Source organism: Ochotona princeps, chromosome X (assembly GCF_030435755.1).
Source record: "Ochotona princeps isolate mOchPri1 chromosome X, mOchPri1.hap1, whole genome shotgun sequence".
In the NCBI taxonomy this organism is placed as follows: Eukaryota; Metazoa; Chordata; class Mammalia; order Lagomorpha; family Ochotonidae; genus Ochotona; species Ochotona princeps.
Genome location: NC_080865.1, coordinates 97,131,346 through 97,154,350, shown reverse-complemented (window position 1 = coordinate 97,154,350; position 23,005 = coordinate 97,131,346). Strand labels below are relative to the sequence as shown.

Here is a 23,005-nt window from a genome sequence, read left to right as displayed (position 1 = left end):
TTACTGCCTGATTTTTTTTTTTTTCACCAAGCCCATTTTCTTGGCTATGACATAGTTACCCCAATTTTGTCTTCTCTATAGTCCAACCATCATTTTCCTTTGGTTTCTGTGACCTGAGCTCACTATATTTCCAGATTGCTAGATTAAAAACCTTGGAATCTAGGCCCAGCACAGTGACTTAGTGGCTAATTCCTTGCCTTGTGTCTGCCCGGGATCCTGTATGGGTGCCATTTGACTCCCTGCTGACCCATTTCCCATCCAGCTCTACTTGTGGCCTGGGAAGGCAATAGAGGATGGCCCAAAGCCTTGGGACCCTGCACCCGCGTGGGAGACCCGGAAGAAGCCCCTGGCTCTGGATTGACTGGGGTCCAGCCATTGTGGCCATTTGGGGAGTGGGTCAGCAGATGGAATATCTTTCTACTGTCTGTAAATCTGTCTTTTCAATCAAAATGAATCTTTAGGAAAAAATAAAAACAAAACCTTGAACTCTGTTTTGTCTTCCTTCACACTTTTATTCTTCCATATAGTATCAGGCACAAAATTTTGTCTGATTTCTACTACGTGGTCTTTTCCATCTATTCCTTATTTTTCAAATCCTTCAGAGCTGGGACTTTCATAACTCATTGACTTTTACCTATAATGAGCAACCTAACCTCTCTCTCTGCCCAGAGTGCTACCATTTCCCAGTTCCTCTGTACTGTGCTGTTTTCATCATATCAGTCCTGATTGGTTCCAAAAGAGTTTGTTTCAATGCAAATAAATTGAATTTCATGCATTTAAGGGATCTTCAAAAGTTCAAGAAAATTCATGTTTTGAAAAATCTACAGCTATATTTAAAAAAAAAATTACACCAGAATAAACATGTGTCAATTTTTACACAAAAACTTAAAAAGATTTATTTTATTGGAAAGTCAGATATACAGAGAAGGGAAGGGAAGGGGAGGAGAGGAGAGGAGAGACGGAGATGAAGATCTTCTGTCTGATGATTCACTCCCCTAGTGGCTGCAATGGTCAGAACTGACCCTTTTTGAAGCCAGGAGCCAGAAGCTGCTTCTGGGTCTCCCATGTGGATGCAGGGTCCCAAGGCTTTGGGCCGTCTTCTGCTTTCCTGGGCCTTAAGCAGGGAGCTGGATTGGAAGCAGGGCTGCTGGGACATACACTGGCACCCATATGGGATCCCGGCACCTTCAAGGCAAGGACTTTAGCCACTAGGCTACTGAGCTGGGCTCTACACAAACTTTTTAAAATACCCTCAGACATGAAAACTCATTGATTGCTCAAACCAGATCTACTTTCTGAGTAGACACAACTTTCCTGGCTATATGCCTTTTAACATGGCATTCCCTTTCTCAGTAATAATTCATTTTCACTCTATTCATGGAGATCTTACTGATGTTTTTATCCTTCAAATCCCTCTTCTGAAAAATCATTCCTCTTCAGTCTGGCAGGTAGAGAGCTCTCCTGACACCATAGACCTTGTGTGAATGATTTAAATGACAATGTTATATATTCCTGCCTAATAATACATTTTGTTATCTTTCAATAGTCTAGTTGTCTAATATTCATTTATTGATGATTTGTCTCTGCTACTTCATTATATGCTTCTTAAGGTGTGTGAACCAAGCCTTAGGATTTCTTTGGATCTTAGCACATTGTTTTATACAACATGTTGCATGTAGTTATAGTTGAAGACTGAATACTTTTTTGCAAAAATCTTTCCATTTTCATGAAAAATATCCTAATAATTGGATGTTTATCTAACTCTTTCATGGTTTTATAGCCATGATCAACCTATGGCCTTTTATCTTTCTACAATGTTGGATAATAAATCTTTTAAATCTGCATTTTCATGTGGAAGCTGTCATGCTTGATCATTTTCTCTTCATAGACTTCTCTGACTGCAGTTCTTTTGCCCTGGAAGTTCAAATCACTATTGTATGCAGCAAGCAAGTGCAATTAGTTAACCAGTAGTGTTGTCCACCAAATATGTTTAATTTCAGTTCCTTATTTCTGTTTCCATTTTCTGTTACTCTTTCCCTTACAGGTTATGTCTGTTTCTTGTACACTTTTTTAACAAGAACTGAGCTGCAGATACCAGAGCAACACTGGCATTTTCTAGTCATATAATTTTTGTGTTAAATGAAATTAGATGTGGATTTTTTTTTCCATACCACTAGATACAACTAAAACCTGCCTGCGTTTTGTTTGAAAGAAGACTGCAGGGTGCCTTAACTTTGTGTAAATTGTTTTTAGTTACTTCAGTTGTGTTAAAATGGATTTTATTTATGCTGATTTCTCAGAGCAACTGTGAGGACAGAATTTGTGAAAAATGTTTACATACTGAATTATTTAAGTTTTTTCAAGGCTTCTAGAATTCAAAGGGTTTGAAGTTTGCACACAAAGCTGTGATTATCTAAAACATAGCTGCTTACCCAATGCAATTTCAAGAGATGGAAAAGCTGAAGTGTCTTTATAACTCTGACAATGAAGTATCTGCCATGAACTATATATACTGAGCTTCACAGTGTCATTTACATGTGTTGAAGATATACTTGGAACAGTGAATAGTGACAGGTTTTTAAAATTACTTATTTTATGGTACAATTCCAAAGGCTCTGGGACCTCCCCCTCCCTCCCTCCCCCCCATAATTTCCCCTATTTTATTACAATCATATGGTCCTTCCGAAAACAGTCATAAGTCCATTGTTCTGTTTAATTCCTGACATTGTAGGTATGGACGATAGCAGAGTCTAGCGTACTGTTGTGAAGATACATTTAACAGCTTCATTGGGAGTCCATCTTTGATTTGAAAGTAGAGATGCATACTACATTGTATCTTCACATTTCAATATAATAGTCTCTATTATACAGTTCCTCTAGATGACTGTATGTATATACTTGAGCACCTACGTATATGTCAATCTTGTATTTCACATGAATGTTGCTTATATGAGAGAAAATATGATGTTTGTCCTTTTGGGATTGACTTACCTCACTGAGCATAATGGTCTCTAGTTAGGACCATTTGATTCCAAATGGTAGAATTTCATTCTTTTTAATAGCTGGGTAGTATTCTATGGAGTAGATGTAGCGCAATTTCTTTATCTACTCCTCGAGGGATATCTGGGTTGTTTCCATGTCTTTGCTATTGCAAATTATGCTGCTATAAATACAGGATTACATATCCCTTTCACATATGCAAATTTCATTTCCTTTGGATATATTCTCAGAAGTGGTATAGCTGGGTCATATGCCAGATCAATTTTCAGTTCTCTTAGCACTCTCTGTTCTGACTTCCATAGTGATTGCACTAGCCTACACTGCCAGCAACAGTGAAGAAAGTTACCTTTCTCTCCACATCCATGCCAGCAGGTGTAGTTAGTAGAGTTCTGAATGTAGGCCATTGTCACTGGAGTTAGGTGGAACCTCAATGTGATTTTCATTTGTATTTCCCTGAAGCTAGGACACTTGGGCAGTTGAAATAGTTTCAGGTTTTGCTTACTTATCTTGGGCAGATATCTGAAACTCTCACTCTCCTGTAATATGCTTCTTTTAAAATGTAGGTACCTGGGGATAATGAAGGAGAGATAAAAGGGGGAATCTCTCTGCCTATGGAATCATATCATAAAAAATATAATTCAAAAATAACAAAATGTAGTTGCCTATAAGAGATTCCAAACCATATTAAGCAGTGAGAAATTTAGTAAGATTTAGATGGCAGACACATAGGTGTAAGAATTTAATGTTGGATAAGTTTCTAGGAACGTAGGCTGTGTGAATGGTCCTAAGGGAAGATAGCATTGTCACCAGTGAAGGGAATCAAAAACATTGTCCTCTTTACTTTCCTCTTTGTTGTTGTAGTATACCCATTAATGTTACCCCCAGTCAGCTTTTTCTAGCCTCTACTGTTGGATTGAACATATAATCTGAAAAGACACATCAAGCAATGACAAAAGAAGGAAATGCTGATCTTTACTATGTATGGGAGGCATGGTTTATAGCTTATAAATCTACGGAACCAGAAACAAGTGAACGTTGATGTTACATTTTGAATAGCCATGTTCTGTGTCTGAGAATTCAAAATTTTTGTACATACGTGGACAAAGTAGCTTTCTCTTTGGTTGGCTGCCCTTTAAAAGTGTAAATGAGGCATGAATCTCTAATGTAGCCCAATATTATATTCTGCTTTGACTTTTTTATACCTTTTTTTGTATTTAATGTTTAGATTGTCAGAATGGTGAAGAATTTAAAAGGCAGCCCCATAACTCTGTCAATAGGTGATGGTGCCAATGATGTTAGTATGATCTTGGAGTCCCATGTGGGAATAGGTAAGAAACATCTACTGAAATGGCAGCTGTAAGATATCACAAGTGGGATGTAGTATTCTAAATAGCTTTGATTGCTAATCTTAATTTTTAATTTGAGCATGCTCTTAACCAAATAATAAGTCTCCATGATGATGGAACATGTTCATCTCATGGTCCTATTCCTGGTCGAAATGTAGCAATGCAAAACTAGAGGGTAGTTTTACATTATCCTAGTAATTTCCTAAACCTACTACGACACAATTGATTATTTACATTGCACTTTGACAAACATGCATGAAATTTTACCTGTTCTCATTCCTGCCTGGCCAGACTCCTACCTGTTGGAGTCTAAGTAACGATAACTGGTTGGATGGTCTCCCACAAGAAAGTATTACAGATGTATAGGGATATAGTGTTAAATGCGCGATGTGTTGACATGCAGCACCAGGCCAGCTTTGCTACCAAATATGTCAGTTTTTCCCATCAGGCTGATTTGAAGCATTAAATAGATCAACAAGTCGATTTTTCATTTTTTTTGTTTCTTGTTGTTGGGAAATTGATACGTGTGTGTGTGTGTGTGTATAATATTATAGACTAGGTCCCAAATGCTACATTTGATTTATAAGTAATCTTAAATAGTGTGGAACTCTTAAGTTTTACACATTGGTTATCCTGTGTGGAAACCCTCTAGCTGCTTGAGCTCATGCAGTTGACCATCTTCTCATTGAACTCCTAGACCACAAACCCCAGTTCTTAGAGTAAGCTTATTATAGTACCTCATGTAGTATCAAGCGCAACTAAGCACTTATTGAGTACCTTGAAACCATTTTTCACACAAAATTTTTCCCTCCAGATAATTTTTGTGATTGAAATGGTTGTTCCATATAGTTACGTTATAAATCAGTAATTAAACTTACTTTTCAGTTTGATTTGTTAAGTCTCAGTATCACTGTCTTAATGAAAGTCTTTTTTGTTTGAAAAACATAATGCTGAGCTTTAGAAATAAATTGTAAGATTTCAACAAGTAGAAAATGTGAAAATAATATGTGAGTTGCTTACTCTTTTTAGGTATTAAAGGTAAAGAAGGTCGCCAAGCAGCCAGAAATAGTGATTATTCTGTTCCAAAGTTTAAACATTTAAAGAAACTGCTGTTGGCTCATGGGCATTTGTATTATGTGAGAATAGCACACCTTGTACAGTATTTCTTCTATAAGGTATGTGATAAATATTTGAAGTTAACTTGTAACTTTTTAAAAAGCTTTTCTATTGTTTCCAATGTTTATGCAATAGTGTTGATGACCTTTACATAATTGATTAGGGTGAAAAGCACTACAGGAAGGTGGGTGAGATCACCATTTTTACGGTCTCTCTTTTTTTCCTTTCTCTGTCTGGGGGAAGGGGGAAGATAAATAGAGAAGCCACACCCAGCCTCCCAAACACCTCTGCACCCTGGGTCCAGCCACCCAACACCACCCCAGGGTCCCCGATGTGGGGCATGCTCTGAGGGTCCTGCTCAAGAGGTCTCAATAGTTAAACAGTTCTGACTTACTGCCAGTCTTGCCACTTCAAGCGCAATGAAATCTCTCCAGAATGCATTGGTTGACACAGTGCACCTTAGAGTCTTCGTTTGCCAAATATTCACTGCCAACACTTGGCTGGGGTAGTTGATCAATTTGCTCTGTCCTCCAACGTCTTGTGGTACCAGGTGTTCTCTGTAGACTCCAAAGTACTGCTATGTCCTCCATGTGCACCTGGATATGTTGTCCATTGCTCCATCTGAGCCACTGAGGAGGCCCAGCTCTGTCACATGCACTCCACAATCAGACCATGGAACCTGCAATTCTCTCAAGGTTGGGGTTCTGAGTCCAGTGATTCAGTTGGGGGGATCCCCATAGAAACTTCATCTGAGGTGATCTCAGACCTGATTCTTGTGTATACCTGGCAATACAGGGTCTGATAGTCTGTTGCCCCAGTCAGCTTATGCACACACTGGTGGTTGCAGTTGCTCAGTCAATTCTACCTCCAGACCTGTCTTCTACACAAACCAACTTGTAACTTTTTAGCCCAGCATTGGATTAGCTTTATGATTTTTCCCCTTTTTTCATGTTTATTTCACAGTCTTAATACAGTCAACATGAAAGAGGGGTTGACATGATTTTTTTTCCAAAGATTTGTTTGTTTGTTTGTTTGTTTTACTTGAATGAGTTACCTAGAAAGAGATCTTCCTCTGTTGATTCACTCTCCAAATGGCTGAAATGGGCAGAGCTGGGCTGGTTCAAAGTCTGGATCTTTATTCAGGTCTCCCACATGGCTGTAGGGTCCCAAGGTTTTGGATCATCCTTCACTGAATTCCCAGGCCACAAGCAGGGAGCTGGATGGGCAGTGGATCAGCCAGGACAAGAATTGGCACCATATGGGATCCCAGAGCATGCAAGACGAGGATTTAGCCACTGAGCCATCGCCCCAGACCCAGCTGTTAAGCTGTGTGTGCAATGAACCAGCAAACAAAAGATCTTCCTTACCTGCCTACAATCTACCTATATTTCTTCGTTTAAAAAATAAATAATCTTTTTTTTAAAAAATCATCTTTTAGGGACAGTACAGTGACATAGAACCCTAATCATCTCTCTGTGATGACGGCATTCCATATGGGCACTGATTCATGTTGCAGCCCCTCCACTTCCAAACTACTCATGCGGGAGACCCGCAAGAAGCTCCTGCCTTCAGATCAGCTCAGCTATGGCCATTGTGTCCACTGGGAGTGAACCAGTGGATGGAAGATCTTTCTCTCTGCCTCTCCTTCTCCATAAATCTGTGTTTCCAATAAAAATAAATTGTCTTTAATAAAATAAAAACAAGTAGCTTGACAGCCCGGTTAAGGCCAGACCAAAGCCCAGAAACCAAGAACTGCGTTGTGATCCTCCACATGGGTGGCAGGAGCCCAAATACTTGGGCCATCTTCCACTGCTTTTCCAGGCACATTAATTTTTTCTACTTCTTTTTATTTATATGGAGTGAACAATACAGACTAAGGAACATAATGATATTTCCCATCCACCCTCTTCTTTCCTTTTGTCTCTTTTTTTTTTTTTAACATTTTTGATGGCATATTTTCATTTCATTTTGCAATCACAGGCTTAATAGGGTAACAATTCAAGATATAACAATTAGAAAAATAAAACCTACTGTTTGTCAAGAGTATAGACACAGGCTGCAAACAATAATCAAATTTTGAGATGCCCCTCTTGTTTATATAGATTACAGTTTTTATATTCTGTATGTTAGTTACAAAGATCAGGGAAACATGTTTATCTTACTGGGATTGGCTTATTTTGCTAATCATAAGGGTTTCCAGTTGTATCCATTTTGTTGCGAAAAACAGGATCTCTTTCTAGTATTCCATCATGTATAAATACCATATTGTTCTAGTAATGCATTGATAGCTATCTGGGTTGTGTCCATATCTTAACTATTGTCAATTGAGGTACCATAAACATTGGGGTGTAGATAACTGTCATTTGATTTCACTTTATTTGAATAAATTCCCAGGTGTAGAATAACTGGATCTTATTTTCAGATTTTTCACTTTTAGATATCTGAGGAATCTCGTTACTGTCATCCATAATGGTTATACTAGTTTCTATTCCCACTAACACACGAGGGTGCCTTTTTTTTTTTAAACATCATCACCAAAATTTTTTTTTTAATTTTTAGATGATAACCCTTGACCTCCAGGCACATTTAACAGGAAGCTAGATCAGAAGCAGAACAGCTGGGACTTGAACTGGTGCTGCAATATGGGATACTTGTTTTCTAAGCTGTACGCTTAACCCTTTGTGGCACATTGTCATACCCAGGGTGAATTTTTGAAAGAGTTCATTTTGAAATATAAATACAATGCAGTTAACTGTGTGTGTTAGAACTACACATTTTCATGGGTGCCAACAAATTTATGTATCTGTGTAACCATCGCTGCAGCTGAAATACTTGAATCACTCTACACGGTTTTCATACATTCTCAGTCTCACCTCTACCCCAGACAATATTGAAAATCTATTTATATTGCCATATAATACGTAGTTTATATGTATATAAACACATATAATACACAATATATAGTAGTATACAATATATAATATATATACAATATATAGTTGAACCTTAATTTTGCCTCTGTTAAAATTTAATATAAATGTAATCAATTATGCTCCTTTGTGTCTCACCCATTTCACTTGCTTCTGAGTTTCTGCATTATTATCCAAGAAGTCTTTGCCTGCGCTCATGTCTTTCAGTGTTTATCATTGTTTTCCTCTAGTAATTTGCTGGTTTCAGGTCATAGATTTAGATCTTTTATCCATTGTGGGTTGTTTTTTGTCAGAGGTGTAAATTAGGTATCTTGTTTCATACTTATGCACATAAAGATCAAATTTTCCTAATGCCACTTGTTGAGGAGATTGTCCTTTTTATAGGGATTGATTTTAGTTTATTTAACAATAACTAGTTGGTTGTTGTAATATAGATTAATTTCTGGGGTTTCTATTCTGTTCCATTGGTCTGTGTATCTATTTTTGTGCCAGTACCAGGTTGTTTGATTATAAGTGCCCTATTGTGTGTCTTGAAATATGCTACTGTTATGCCTGTGGCTTTCTTTTTTGTACTTTTAGATTGATTTAGCCGTTGGAATCTCTCATGTTTTCATATGAATATTCTCTAGATCTGAGAAAAATGTCCTGGGTATTTTGATTGTGACTGTGTTTTTTAAGATTTATTTATGTATTTCAAAGGCAGGATTCCAAAGGAGAGAGAAGGAGAGACAGAGAGAGGTTTTCCATCTGCTGGTTCACGTCCTAAATGGTTACAGTAACCATGGCAGGGCCAGGCCAAAGCCAGGAACCTTATCTTCTGGGTCTCCCACATTGGAAGTGGAGTAGCTGGGACTCAAACTGGCACCCACATAGGATGCTGCCACTACCCTACCACAACACCATCCCTATATCACATTGAATCTGTAAATTGTTTTGTGTGCTGTTGACATTTTCATGATATTAATTCGTCCAATCTATGAACATAGAAGTTTTTTTTTCGCTCTGTGTGCTATTTTTTTCCTTAGTGTTTTATAAATTTTTTTAAAGATTTATTTTTATTACAAAGTCAGATATACAGAGAGAGGAGGAGAGACAGAGAGGAAGATCTTCCGTCCGATGATTCACTCCCCAAGTGAGCCATAACGGGCCGGTGCGCACCGATCCGAAGCCGGGAACCTGGAACCTCTTCCAGGTCTCCCACGTGGGTGCAGGGTCCCAAGGCATTGGGCCGTCCTCGACTGCTTTCCCAGGCCACAAGCAGGGAGCTGGATGGGAAGTGGAGCTGCCGGGATTAGAACCGGCGCCCATATGGGATCCCGGGGCTTTCAAGGCGAGGACTTTAGCCGCTAGGCCACGCCGCCGGGCCCAATGTTTTATAAATTTTGTTGTACAGGTTTTTTACATTCTTGGACAAATTTAGGTATTAAATCTGTTTGTAGCTCTTGTAAATTGTACTTATCTTACAAGGTCTTCCTTGTATATAATGTATTATATAATCACATTTAGTGACTCTTAACTCCCTGATGGATCTTTGGCTGATATTTTTCTGTGCTTTTTTTTTTAATAAATAAATGCTAAATATCTTAGAAGACTGGCTTTTTTGTTATCTTTACATATTGTATGTGCTCGTTAATATGTTGTTTGATGGGACAGTAATAAAGGTAATATAGCATTAATTGATTCTGTTAATATCAACATAAGCTTTAATAACTTTCATGACTACCTATTGGCTTTGACTTTAAAATATTCACTTACAGCATTATGTCAGTCTACTTTATAATTTTGGAATTTGGTATTTAAGTTTTAATATCATTAGGTGTTCACACTGGATTAGCTCATTTCTTTCCTTGAAAAATATAAAAGAGATCTCATAAAGTAAGTGAAATGCTCTTTATTGGCAAAAGTTAGTCTTAATGTGAATTTATTATTTAGCTTTGCATTGTTTTCTTGCCTTTCTATAATTATAGATTTATTGTATTTTCATATTAGAAAGAATTCAGGAATGACTATAGACTACTTGGAGTATAGTTTGTTCTTTTAGTTTATAACATTTTATCGAGTGAGACTGTTAACCCTTATGTTAATTTTTTTCCAGAACCTTTGTTTCATCTTGCCACAGTTTTTATACCAGTTCTTCTGTGGATTCTCACAACAGGTTGGTGTATGAGTTCTTTGCTATAGTGTAATTTACATTTCTTCCTAATGTGTTTACATGTAAGATGTTGGGTTTTAGGAATTAGCGAGGTATGTCCAGAGTTAAAAGGATTTCTTTTTTTTCTTGAAACTGTTTATTTTCTTGACCTGTTTTTTGTTTTGTTTTGTTTTGTTTTACAAAAAAAGTGCTTATACATTTACTTTTTCACATTTTCTTTTTTTGTAAGGTTTCTGGTGCATTCTGTTGCACTTGAACTTAAAATTATTTTTATTTCCTTTTAAAGATTTATTTATATATTTGAAAGTCGGAATGATGGAAAAAGAGAGAGAGAGAGAGACATCTTCCATCTATTGGTTCATTTCCCAAATGGTCAGGGTTCAGTCCAAAGGAAATCAGGAGTCAGGAACTCTGTCTGGGTCCCCCCCATGGTGGCAGGGCCCAATTACTTGGATTGTCCTCTGTTGCATTCTCAGAATCATTAGCAGGAGGCCAGATCAGAGCTGAAGCAGAATAGCTGGGATTTGAACCAGCACTCTAATATGGAATGCCAGCATTAAAAGCTGCTACCTAACCCACTGTACTGCAATGGTGGCCAAGACTTTTTGCCTTTTTATTATTGTGTAAATTGCATCTAATAATGCTATGATATTATAGGTTAATGGTTTATCAATAACCTCATAGCTTTTCATTTTTTTATATTGGTTTTGTATAAAAATGTTGATTTTTGAGTTGGCCAGGAATCTATTATTTCTAGCTAAACCTTTGGGTTACTTATTTTTATTTTGAAAGGAATCTGTTGCTTTGTTGTTGTTCTGGAAAAAAAAAAAGCCCTGTGTAGATAACTGTGGTTTAAAAAAAAAGAGCGACCACTATAAAGCTAACTGACATTGAAACCGTAGATTCTCTTCAATCTGCTTTGATTATCTACCTGCTTAGATTTCAATAGGATTTGACATTTGGCCCATTCAGTTGCTCAGCTGGTGGATTGATTCCTTTGACAAATATTTCTTGAGTGCATACTTTGGCCAAGGTAAAGTGTTCAGGTTGCGGCTGTGATCAAAACTAATTCCCTTAACCTCTTGGAATGTTCAGTATGATAGAGGGATAACAGATAACCACATATATTAAGTATGGATAGATGCTTTGAAGGAAAAACAATAAAGTGATACAGTGTGACTTAGGACTACTTTTTAGAGAAGATGATCTGGAAAGTTTATTGTGGGGCAACATTTGGGCCGAGACCTGAAGGAGTTACATGGTATCTTAGAGGAGACAGTGTGCTAAGTGAAAAGAAATGCTCATCAAGTCGTTCAGTTCCCAAATGCGCACAGCAGTCAGTGCTGCACCAAGCCAAAGACAAAAGCCAGTTCTCTGAGAGTGACAGAGGCCCAAGTAGCCGGGCCATCATTTGCCAGAAAGCTGGAATCAAGAGCCGATCTGGGAGTCATATAGCATGTTAACCACCAAGCCGAATGCCCGCTGCTAGCATTCAGATTCGTTAGACAAAAATCAAATATTTCCTTAGCTTAACCTAAACTTTGTTTTTGTTTCATGAAACAGTTTTATCAGCTAACCCTGTAACTTGTTTTGAGGACATTCTGTGTTATGATTGTAAGAGCTACAAGTTATCTCTCATATAACCTTGAAGTACCATACTAAGAAAAAAGTGATTAATATTTCTTTTATTTGAATGAAATTCAACACTAAGTTACATATCAGCCAATCTGAGGGATTTTTTTTCATTAATGAAAAATGATAATTTCCAAAGAATATGTACTGTTGTGTTTCATGGACTAGTTTTCTCCCCTTTCAGTTAAAAGGTATGAAAACACTTTTTTTATTGTACTTCAAAGTTCAGTGGAATATTTTTTGCTGACTTTTATTGCGTATTCGTGGTATGTGGGAATTGTTCATATTTCTGTGTTCTACATAGAGCCGTCAATCTGTTTTTAGTGTTAACTTTGTTCTGTTCTGCTTTCTCTCTAGGACAGAGTTTTAGTGTCATCTTGTATACCATCCCTCCCCCAGTTCCATGTGCCTATACTTTCCATCTGTATAGAATTTAAACTTGTGACAGACATGGGGTGAATCATCCTTGTCATCATTTTGGCTCATAATAGGCACTCAGGGAATGTTCAAAGTCAATTACAGAATAAACTAATGCTTCATTTAAGTCATCTGAATTTTTCATCAATCTCCATTTTAATGATAATTACGTACTTACTAGCACTGACTAGAAATATGTAATTGTGCTAATTTGTGTCCCATTTGAATATGCTTAACAATTATGAAAAATGTAAAAAATTACATATAAAATATGGAATATTACAAAAAGTGGTTGTATGAAAATACCTAAACTTGTGTGTATAAATGCTGAACTTAGTATGTTCATTAGAGTGAGGTTCACTGAATATCTTAAAATTTTTTAAGAAAATGTATTTATATTATCAGCAGCCCTTTACATATGTGCTACTGTAGGTTCCAATTCATACTCATTCATAATTCTTACAATATTTTTGAATGATTTCTGTATACCCATTTCTGCTCTAGAGGTTCAGTATTATCAAAGCCCCCAGCAATAGACCACCAGGAACACACTTGCAGTTATTCAAATTTTATTCAGACTAGATTTATTGCTCAGGACAGTGAAGAAGAGTATCTGGGGTCTCAGGAAGAGAGTGTTAGAAAAGATTTACCATAAAATTTGAACCTGTAAAATATTAACCAAAATATGTAAATATTAAGAAAGATACTGTTACTCATACCTATATTTAGTTTAAGGATTCCTATCTTTTTATTTTTATTTAGTGTTTGCTGAAGAAGCTGCACAATAGCTGATTGTTTTAGCTACAGAAAAATATTTTGAAAAGCTATGAAATATCTGTTAGAAATGCAGCCTATAGCATATGAATTAAATCTAGTTAAAGGTGAGGGCATGTTAATATGAAGCATCACAATTTGGTAGTTTCTATAACTCCAGGTAGAGTGACTTTAGTTAAAAAGTTTTATTTACTATTACAAAAAGCATGAAAGGAAACTGTCTTACATTACCTAGTGATTTTTCTCAATATGTAAGTGCCATCTTTTTAAATTCATTTTATTTTTGATAATGTTTACATAGTTGAGAGGGATGCATGCCCTTGTGCCCCACTGATTAGGGTGGGGAAGGCCAAGGGATGGAGGAGAGTGGATGAGACAGTTGCTTCCAATCACCTTTTTATTCCTATATCTGGGGAAAGTGGGGAGAGGAGAGAGGACTGCTCCCAGCAGCCCAACCGCATCAATACCTGGAAATGGGGGACAGCCACCTGATATCATCCCAGGGTCCCCAATGTGGAGCATGTTCCGAGGGTACTGTTTAAGTGGTTTTGATAGTTCTGAGATGCCGTCTTATAGATGAATGTTTTGACACATCTGTTTCTTTTCTATTTGTCGTTTCAGCCTCTGTATGATGCCGCTTACCTTACAATGTACAATATCTGCTTCACTTCTCTGCCCATTCTGGCTTACAGTCTACTGGAACAACACATCAACATTGATACTCTGACCTCAGACCCCCGGTTGTACATGTAAGATGAACATATGGTTAAAACACCCTCAGAGATTGAAAGGAGATTCATTTAACATATGACTAGAGAAGTGCCAGAGTCTAGCTCCAGCTGAGTTCGGAACTCGAAGGGTGCGTGAATGAGGCACAAAGAGAGAGAGAGACAGACCACTACAATTCCATGATCATTGTGGACAATGCACGAAAACTGTCAACTTTATTTATACAGAACCAGAACCAGTCAAACTCTGGTCATACTTTTTACATCATGGTCAAGTGGGTGTTTCTAAGGATAATTATGCCGTTTGTTTCACCTTAAAGCAGGATGTTATCCATCCTGACCCTGTGGTCAGGAAGTTCCCAATAGATGGTGCATATCAATCAGTAACACATTCCTACTACAATGCTCATTCTACAGCTTAGTCTTGAATCAGTTAAGGGAGAAAATGCATCACAGAAGGAAGGACCTAAAGATCAAAGAAAGAGGGAAAGAACAGATTCCCACTACACCTGGGGTAACACCCTTGGTTAGTATATGGCCAATGGGCACAACCGAGATAGCAATAATAAAAGGCCTTTTGGCTAAAACGGTATCAGCAACATCAACTTCCAAACTCACACTGGTAATAAACATTAACTCCACAGAGGCAGACAATGCCTAAATAGATGACAGAATTCTCAGGGGCATTGTCCAGTGTCCATGCAAAGGGAGGTGGAGCTGCATTCATGTGGTTGTAGAGACATCCACAAGGCCCTGCCATACAGCGGGAAATTCCTTGCGGCCCTGCCTGCAATGGAACAGTTCTCTTCACACCTTCCTGTCTTCCACACCCATCACACGGACCCCAGCAGAGAAGTTACAGATCTGCCTACCTCATTTGATTATTTACTTCTACTACAATTTTTTTGTTAGGTACTGAAACCAGGCCATTCAACAAGAAAAGGACTTATTTCCTAGTTGCAGATTTGTGTATTTGGATGTGTGTGTAACATTAGTTCAGGGTCACTGATTTTTTAAAGATTGATTGGTTTATGTGAAGGGCAGAATGTGAGTAGGGGCAAGAGATATCTCCCTCAAATGCATCACTTCCAAAAGTGCCACGGTAGCCGAGAATGGGCCAGGCCAAAGCCAGGAGCTTCATCAGACTCTCCCTTGTGGGTGACGGGGTCATGCACTTGAGTCATCTTCCTTTTCCTTCCCATCCATACTAGCAGAGAGCTAGATTGGAGTGGACAGTCAGGGCTTGAACTGTTGATCACATGGGATGCAAGCATTACAGGCCATGGCCCAACCTACTGTACCAGAATGCTGAACCTAAGTCACCAATTTCTAAAACTTCAACCTAAGGTATCAAAGTGTTATGGTGCTCCAAAAGAAGATATATTTAACCATAAAAAGAAGTATGTGTTAAGATATTTCCTAGTTTAAGTGCTGTTTCCTATCTGTAGTGAGTTGAACTGATGGATGATTGCCTCTTCTCTATTTTGCCTGTACTTGAAGCATCAGTGGTTCCCAGAACCGCTGTATCCATTTTATGTCGTTGGGAAGTGGATGGCTTTCCTCTGTGAATGGAAGCATTGGCTGTAACCATAATGACTTAACCTGTGGTTTAAGTAGATTTTTACAAGCCTAACCCTAAAGCTAAGGATAAATATGTTAATTTACAGTAGAACATATGGCTTGCTAAATAAGGTATATTTGAGGCTGGCATTGTGATGCAACAGGTTAAGCCACAGGTGGTATATCATATGAATGCTAGTTCAGAGCCAAGGTCTTCTGTGTCCAGTCCAGCTCCTTGCTAATGTGTGGGAAATCAGTAGAGGATATAACCTTAATACTTGGGCTCTGCCACCCAGGTGGAGTTCCAGACTCTTAGCTTGTGACCTGGCTCGTGCCCCAGCCATTGCAGCCATTTGAGGAGTGATTCAGTATCTGTTCCCCACCTTCTGTCTGTGTCTGTCTCTCCTATATAATTTTGCCTTTCAGATAAATAAATAAATAAAATATTTTTTAAAGATTTATTTATTTTTATTACAAAGTCAGATACACAGAGAGGAGGAGAGACAGAGAAAAAGATCTTCCATCCGATGTTTCACTCCCCAAGTGAGCCGCAACGGCTGGTGCTGAGCTGATCTGAAGCCGGGAACCAGGAACCTCTTCCGGGTCTCCCACGCAGGTGCAGGGTCCCAAAGCATTGGGCCGTCCGTGACTGCTTTCCCAGGCCACAAGCAGGGAGCTGGATGGGAAGTGGAGCTGCCAGGATTAGAACCGGCGCCCATATGGGATCCCGGTGCATTCAAGGCGAGGACTTTTTTTTTTTTTTTTTAAGATTTATTTTATTTTAATTACAAAGTCAGATATACTGAGAGGAGGAGAGATAGAGAGGAAGTGGAGCTGCCGGGATTAGAACCAGCGGCCATATGGGATCAAGGTGAGGACTTTAGCCACTAGGCCACGCTGCCAGGCCCTAAATAAAATACTTTAAAAAAAAAAAAAACATAATAAAGGATACCAAATACGATAGAGTCCTCTGGTTTATTTAAAATGAAAATGCACAGATTTAAGCAATTTCTATAACCAGCAAGATACCCACACCTCTGCCATTATTCTCACAGAATGTAATGTAGCTCTCAGAGATGGCTTGTAAGGAAAGAAGCCTCATCCTGCTTCTGTCTTCTCTCCTCAACCCAAGTCAGGATCTTTCAAAAGCCCCATTAGCTGAAGGATCTTGAGACAGGTTCCATTCTACTGCTTTAAAAACCATGACTTGGTGGCAGGAGGGAGAGCTTATTTCTGAGAATCAGCCACCTCATTCTCCTGTCATTTTTCTAAGATAAAAATGAAATCAGCATACGAGAGACATGTTTGTATACTCATGCATCTCTAGTAGTATTCCATAGTGTTATATGTGTAACATTTTCTTTTTCTGGTCATCAGTTGATAGACATGCTGGATTGAGTCCATATCTTAGCTATCATGAATTGAGTTGCTATAAACAGTGGTGTACAGATAACTCTTTCATGCTGACATCATTTCATTTGGCTCTATTACCAGGAGTAGAATGACTGGGTCATATGTCATATCAGTTTTTAGATCTCTGAGGAATTTGCAAACTATCCTTCATAACGGTTATACTAGTTTACATTCCCAAGAACAGTGGATTAGGGTACCCTTTCCCCCAAATTCTTGACATTTATTGTGTTTGGATTTTTGTTTAATATCCCTTTTAACATTCTGATTCATGTGTGCTGCTTTTGACAGATTTAAACTTTTTAAACCAGTGGCCACCGTGACCACAGTTCACAGTAATGTGTATTTCCTGAGAAAATTTAATTGTAGAAGCATTTTGCAATATAATGCTTAAACCAAGATTGGTTTGACTTTGACTAAGTCTAGTCCTTTACCAAAAATAGTTTCAGTCCATCAGGGTAACCCCTCTTCCTTATTAAAGAGTCGAATCATGTCCACCCTGGTATTTCACTATCTCTTTAAATGAACATCCTACAGAGACTAATTATCCTGGTTTTCTTTTTTTTATTCTACCATTTCTCAATAGGAAAATTACTGGTAATGCCATGCTACAATTGGGACCCTTCTTGTATTGGACATTTCTGGCTGCCTTTGAAGGGACAGTATTCTTCTTTGGAACTTACTTTCTTTTTCAAACTGCATCCCTGGAAGAAAATGGAAAGGTAAAAAGAACATGTCATTATATCGTTGAGTTTTATAAAAAGCATGGGTGATCTTTTTTTTCCATAAGCATTGGATCTGTCTTACATATAGTCTTTTTTTCCCTTTAATTTTATTTTTCATGATGTTTACATAGTTGATCAGGGTATGAAGGATCAAGGTCTAGGGAAAAGTGGGTATAGCCTTGCTGCATTATTATTTAGTCTCACAGCTTCTTTAGAGGTGCTGAAATCAGAAATCGTTTTCTGAGTAGCTAGCTAGATAGTTGATATACAAACCTTTTGAAAGTTTTGGGTGTTATTTTTACTAGTTAAACAGAGATCTTAGTATTTCAGACTTTGGTCCCATACATTTTGATATGAGAAAGGCTTTTTTTTTTTTTTTAAGTGAAGTCTGCCCCCACTCAATTCTTTTTACCAGTGGCCTTTCCTGCTTGGAATTAAGAGGATAACTGCCTTATCTTTGAGATGTTTGACCAATAGATGAAGAGAGGAATTCTTTTCACTCCTCCTTCCCTTCCACCTGTAAGCATAGCCTTCTCCAGAAATGCTACATCGAGTTTGCCAGTGACTTCCTAATAATTCATTCTATCAATCAGTAGTTGCATCAGGATGCTCTAGGAGTAGCTGTACCCTAGGAGAGAATTACTCACAGGAGATAAGCGAGACTTTCTTGCTGCAGTCACACATGGAAAACCAAGCACAGCCTTGCATGCTGCTTTTCACTATGTTTTGCTTTCCCATTTCTGGGATTCCGCTTTTATGATCATCCATTCTTTACAATCATAAAATGAAGCAAAGCTAAGGTTCAAAAAGAATTTGCTGAGTATATTGTCTACATCTGGAACCTATACAAATAAAGTATTAAAGAAACGATAGGAGCAGTGAATTTGAATGATAATTTCAAGTTAGGTACTACAGTCAAAACCTCTCTAATTTGGACTAAGAGATATCCATTTAATATGAACATATGAAAATTAGTAACTACAAAGTAATTCAGATCTTTAGAATTGACACATGTAGCACTTGCCAAGAAGAATGTTCTGCTTTCAAGTTCTTTGGAAAGCTCCATCAGTAAAACAACGTTATATTGTGATTTCTCAGGACCCTTCAGCTCTATGACCCATTCTGTGATTTTCCACTATTTTATCTTTATTTTCACATAAATCATATATAGATGGGTACTTATTAAAAAGACTCTGCTCCAGTATAGGTGGATACACTCCTATAGTCCTACTGTTTTGATTCATTTGCGCAGCAAACTTTCCATGTGGCATGTAAGAGGCACTGACCTAACCTCTGTCCAGTTCATTGTCTGTTCAGAAAGTCCAAATTAATAAGGTTTTACTGTATATGTCACCATCCTTCTAAATGTTCACTAAAATCACATGAAGTATGGGAGCTACTAGCAGCAACTAGACATGACACCCATGTATGACTTAATTGAATCTTTTTTTGCTTCTATTAACCTTAATTTTTTGTTTTTATTTTTTGAAAATCTTTTACATCTCATTTTCTGTTTTAATGCTGTGCATTCAGATCTTGACAGCGTTTGGTAAGCATATGTGCCATTCATTGCCATCCTCTTGGATTTATACATGGTATCTGCTTTTCTTTGATGTGCACATGCTAACAGCTGTGGTATTTATAACCAAGTTAGAATTACTTTTAAAAAAATGTGAGTCTTCGAAAATAATTGCTAATCTGAGAACTTTGGGTATATATTATTTTTTTAAAGTATATCTAACTCTTAGAGATATAAGTTATTATCACATGATCTGTTTTAAAATAAACCTTGTTAGTGGATTAGGTTTCCCCCTGCTCCCGCTGCCCTTATCAGACCAGTGTAGTACCTCTTCAGTGCTCCATAAAGTAGTGGAAGTCAGTCCTATGAACCATAGTGTTGTTGTGCCTGTTCATGAAAATTTAGTCACAAGAAAGCCTATCATTGTGACATGGTTTTATTCATCAACTATTACCCCCAATCAATTTATTTAAAAAAAATCTTTGGCTACTACATGTACAGTTAAACTTGGCTCAGTTGTGTTTTTTTCTAAGCAGGCTCATATATTCATGATACATGTAATTGTTAAATGTTTTTCAGGTGTATGGAAACTGGACTTTTGGAACCATTGTTTTTACAGTCTTAGTGTTCACTGTAACCCTGAAGGTTAGATTTTTATTTATACAAATATGTTTAATACCATTTTTAAATATTTCTGGTCTTATCCTAATGTATAATTTTTTCCTCCTCATCTTTGTTATTGAAGCCTTTGTCTGAATGCTTACTGAAAATATGTGTGATGGTAGGGATTTCATATGTTATTCACTATTTTAGTGTGTGTTTATCCTTTCTAATTTGTTTTGAGATTCAGTCACCATACTTACACTGGAAATCCAACCTTTTTAAATGCACTACATAAGTGGCATATAAACAGGCAGTGAATGAGAGAAAGTGTGTGTGTGTATGTATATATACAATTTTAAGTGCTTTAATCTTTTTTTAAAATTACACATCTATATAAAAATTTAAGGCCCCAAAGGAATTTGGCTACTTGCCACAGCTAAATGGGTATCAATGAGCCAGATTCATGTACAAAAGTCATTATCATTGTCATGTAGCCATGAAGTAATTATAGGAAGCCTCATGGAATGTTACCCTTGTGGCCCATAATTTGGGATTCTTTTACAATTGTGATCATAATCAACTTTTTTTATTTCAATAATAAACACTACACATGGAGTCCAAATATGAGTACCTTCAAAAGAATTCATTCTGACATACAATGCTAACCAGACTTAATTGTCAGAGCACCTCTCTAAAAATTTTCCCTTTAGATGTTTAGTCCTAGATAATTTTTTTCATACCAAATAGAGTTTACAATGTGTTTTTGTTATTCATCTACAATTTCAGAAATTGTTTAGGACTGAAAGGGACATGTTACAGTTAATCTCAGCTTCTTCGCCAGATGCCTTCATTTCTCTGTGCCTCACTTGTTTGTCTGTCTGTAAAAATGGAAGTAAAAGTAGCACCTAGAATTTTTGCAACGACTCAGTTAATAAATACAAGTAAACCATTTAGAGTGGTGTCTGGCACATAGAATGTAGTCATTAGAATAAATGATAGTTGTTAGCTATTTGTTATTTTACAAACTCATGATTAGAAGCAGAAGCCTCCATTTTTTTCCCTTCACCTCATCTCCCACCTCTGGTTTTTTGCAAATGACTCCTTTATAGTCAGCCTTACTCTAACCTTGAACATCTCAGAAATGTACCTCCTTCTGTTTGAATTAGTTTTAGTGTGACATTTTGCATAGCCACCTAGAAGGTGAGAATTCAAGACTAATCTGCATGAACAGTGTTATCAGCATCCTGTTTATGAATGAGAAAATGTAACAACGAGCTGAGGACTATGGTATCCCACTTGAAATAGCAAAACTGACGCACCAACTGCTTGCTCTCTTAAGAAATAAGTGTTCTGGGGCCCGACATGATAGCCTAGTGGCTAAAGTCCTCACTTTGCATGTGCTGGGATCCCATATTGGCACTGTTTCCTGTCCCAACTGCTTTACTTCCCATCCAGCTCCCTGCTTGTGGCCTGGGAAAGCAGTTGAGGACGGCCCAAAGCCTTGGGACCCTGCACCCATGTGGGAGACACAGAAGGAGCTCCTGGCTCCTGGCTTCAGATTCACTCAGCTCTGGCTGTTGCAGTCACTAGTAGAAACAAGTTCACTCCCTTCCTCTGTCTCTCCTTCTCTCTGTAAAATCTAACTTTCTAGTAAAAATAAATAAATCTTTAAAGAAAAAAGAAAAGTGCTCTGAGCTTTATCCCATGTGACTCAGAGGTTTAAGCAAGCAGAGCAGACCATAGTGTTTTCAGGCCACTTTTGAAAACTCCCAGTGCCACAATATGAAAACATGATCAATTCAAGAGGAAACATGAAGAGATTAAAGCCTAAGGCAGCAAGTGCTGGCATTATGGTTAAATCACATCTGTGATGCCCATGGCTCATGAGCACCCATTCGAGTCTCAGTTGCTCCACTTCTGATCCAGCTGCCTGATAATGCACCTGGGAAAACTGAAGATAATCCAGGTATTGGGACCCTGCCTTCCAGTGTGGAGTTCCTGTCTCCAGCTTTGTCCTGGCCCAGCTCCAACAGTCTTCCCTATTTGAGGAATGAACCCACAGATGGAAGATCTCTTTTTCTGTCTGTCCTTTCTGTCTAACTCTGCCTTTGAAGTATTTTTTCTTAAAATCTACGGCAACTGAATGTTTTCTTAATGTAGTGGAATAAATACAAGTTCTCCAGTTGAAAAGGCACAATGCATGGTCAGAACTGTCACCATCGCCGTATGATGCTGGATGTGGAGAGCTAGTTACCTTTGCATTTTGTCACTTTTGTCTGTCGTTTCTGAACCTTCATGACTCCTTTGTGTAGTTTATCTACTCTTGCTAACTACCACTGCCCTCTCCTACCTTTTTCCAGCATGCCTGCCTATTCTAGGCCTTTTCCTTTTGCCGTCATCTTCCTGAGTGCTACTCCCTGTAGTTTTGGAGCTCCAGGCTTGTGGATGCTGCCATTACTTTTTGCATTATGCCTATCTCAGTACCAAGGCATCTGCAAACCCCCTAACTTCTAGCTACTTGGTTTGCCTGTGATCTGGAGTTAAGAAACTGTAGGGCAGAGCTCTATTTTCTCACCCTAGCTGTTTGGAAAATCTGAATTCTGTTTCTCTTTTAGTTCTACTAGATTCTTGGCCCAAGCTACCTTCTGCCATAGCTGTATTTTGTACAAGTTATCAGATACGATAGTGTGTAACTTGGTACAAGATTTACCTCTTACAGAATATATTGTGTTATATCTTTTCAGCTTGCCTTGGATACTCGATTCTGGACATGGATAAATCACTTTGTGATCTGGGGTTCTTTAGCTTTTTATGTATTTTTCTCATTCTTCTGGGGAGGAATTATTTGGTAAGCAGCTATATTTTTGTGAAAAATGTGTAAGTAACGAATGCATGTGTCTGTATATTGTTTATGTAAACATTCCTTATACTATTTTAAAGTATTGATTATGTGAGATTGTGAGTTTTTAATGTTAATGGACCAAATGTTACTTATTACCTTTAACACTGTTAGTTTCGGGTAAGATTTCAAATCCAAAGTTTAGACTATAAGAGTTACTCAAAAGACCTCCATTTAATAGCCCCTGTTAAATC

The 23,005-nt window shown here is 37.8% G+C and overlaps 1 protein-coding gene across 8 annotated transcripts in view; it reads left to right on the top strand.

Moving 5' to 3' along the window:
* The window catches only part of ATP11C (ATPase phospholipid transporting 11C), a 167,377-nt gene that overhangs the window by 131,830 nt on the left and 12,542 nt on the right, over positions 1 to 23,005 (top strand). For 7 of the 8 annotated variants that reach the window (XM_058659041.1, XM_058659044.1, XM_058659040.1 and 4 more), the window contains 7 exons: positions 4,226 to 4,328; positions 5,376 to 5,521; positions 10,488 to 10,547; positions 13,989 to 14,116; positions 17,652 to 17,787; positions 19,889 to 19,954; positions 22,657 to 22,760. In XM_058659041.1, coding sequence (XP_058515024.1) covers positions 4,226 to 4,328; positions 5,376 to 5,521; positions 10,488 to 10,547; positions 13,989 to 14,116; positions 17,652 to 17,787; positions 19,889 to 19,954; positions 22,657 to 22,760 — 743 coding nt within the window. The remainder of the gene's footprint in view (positions 1 to 4,225; positions 4,329 to 5,375; positions 5,522 to 10,487; positions 10,548 to 13,988; positions 14,117 to 17,651; positions 17,788 to 19,888; positions 19,955 to 22,656; positions 22,761 to 23,005) is intronic. The other variant, XM_058659047.1, reaches the window with a different exon arrangement.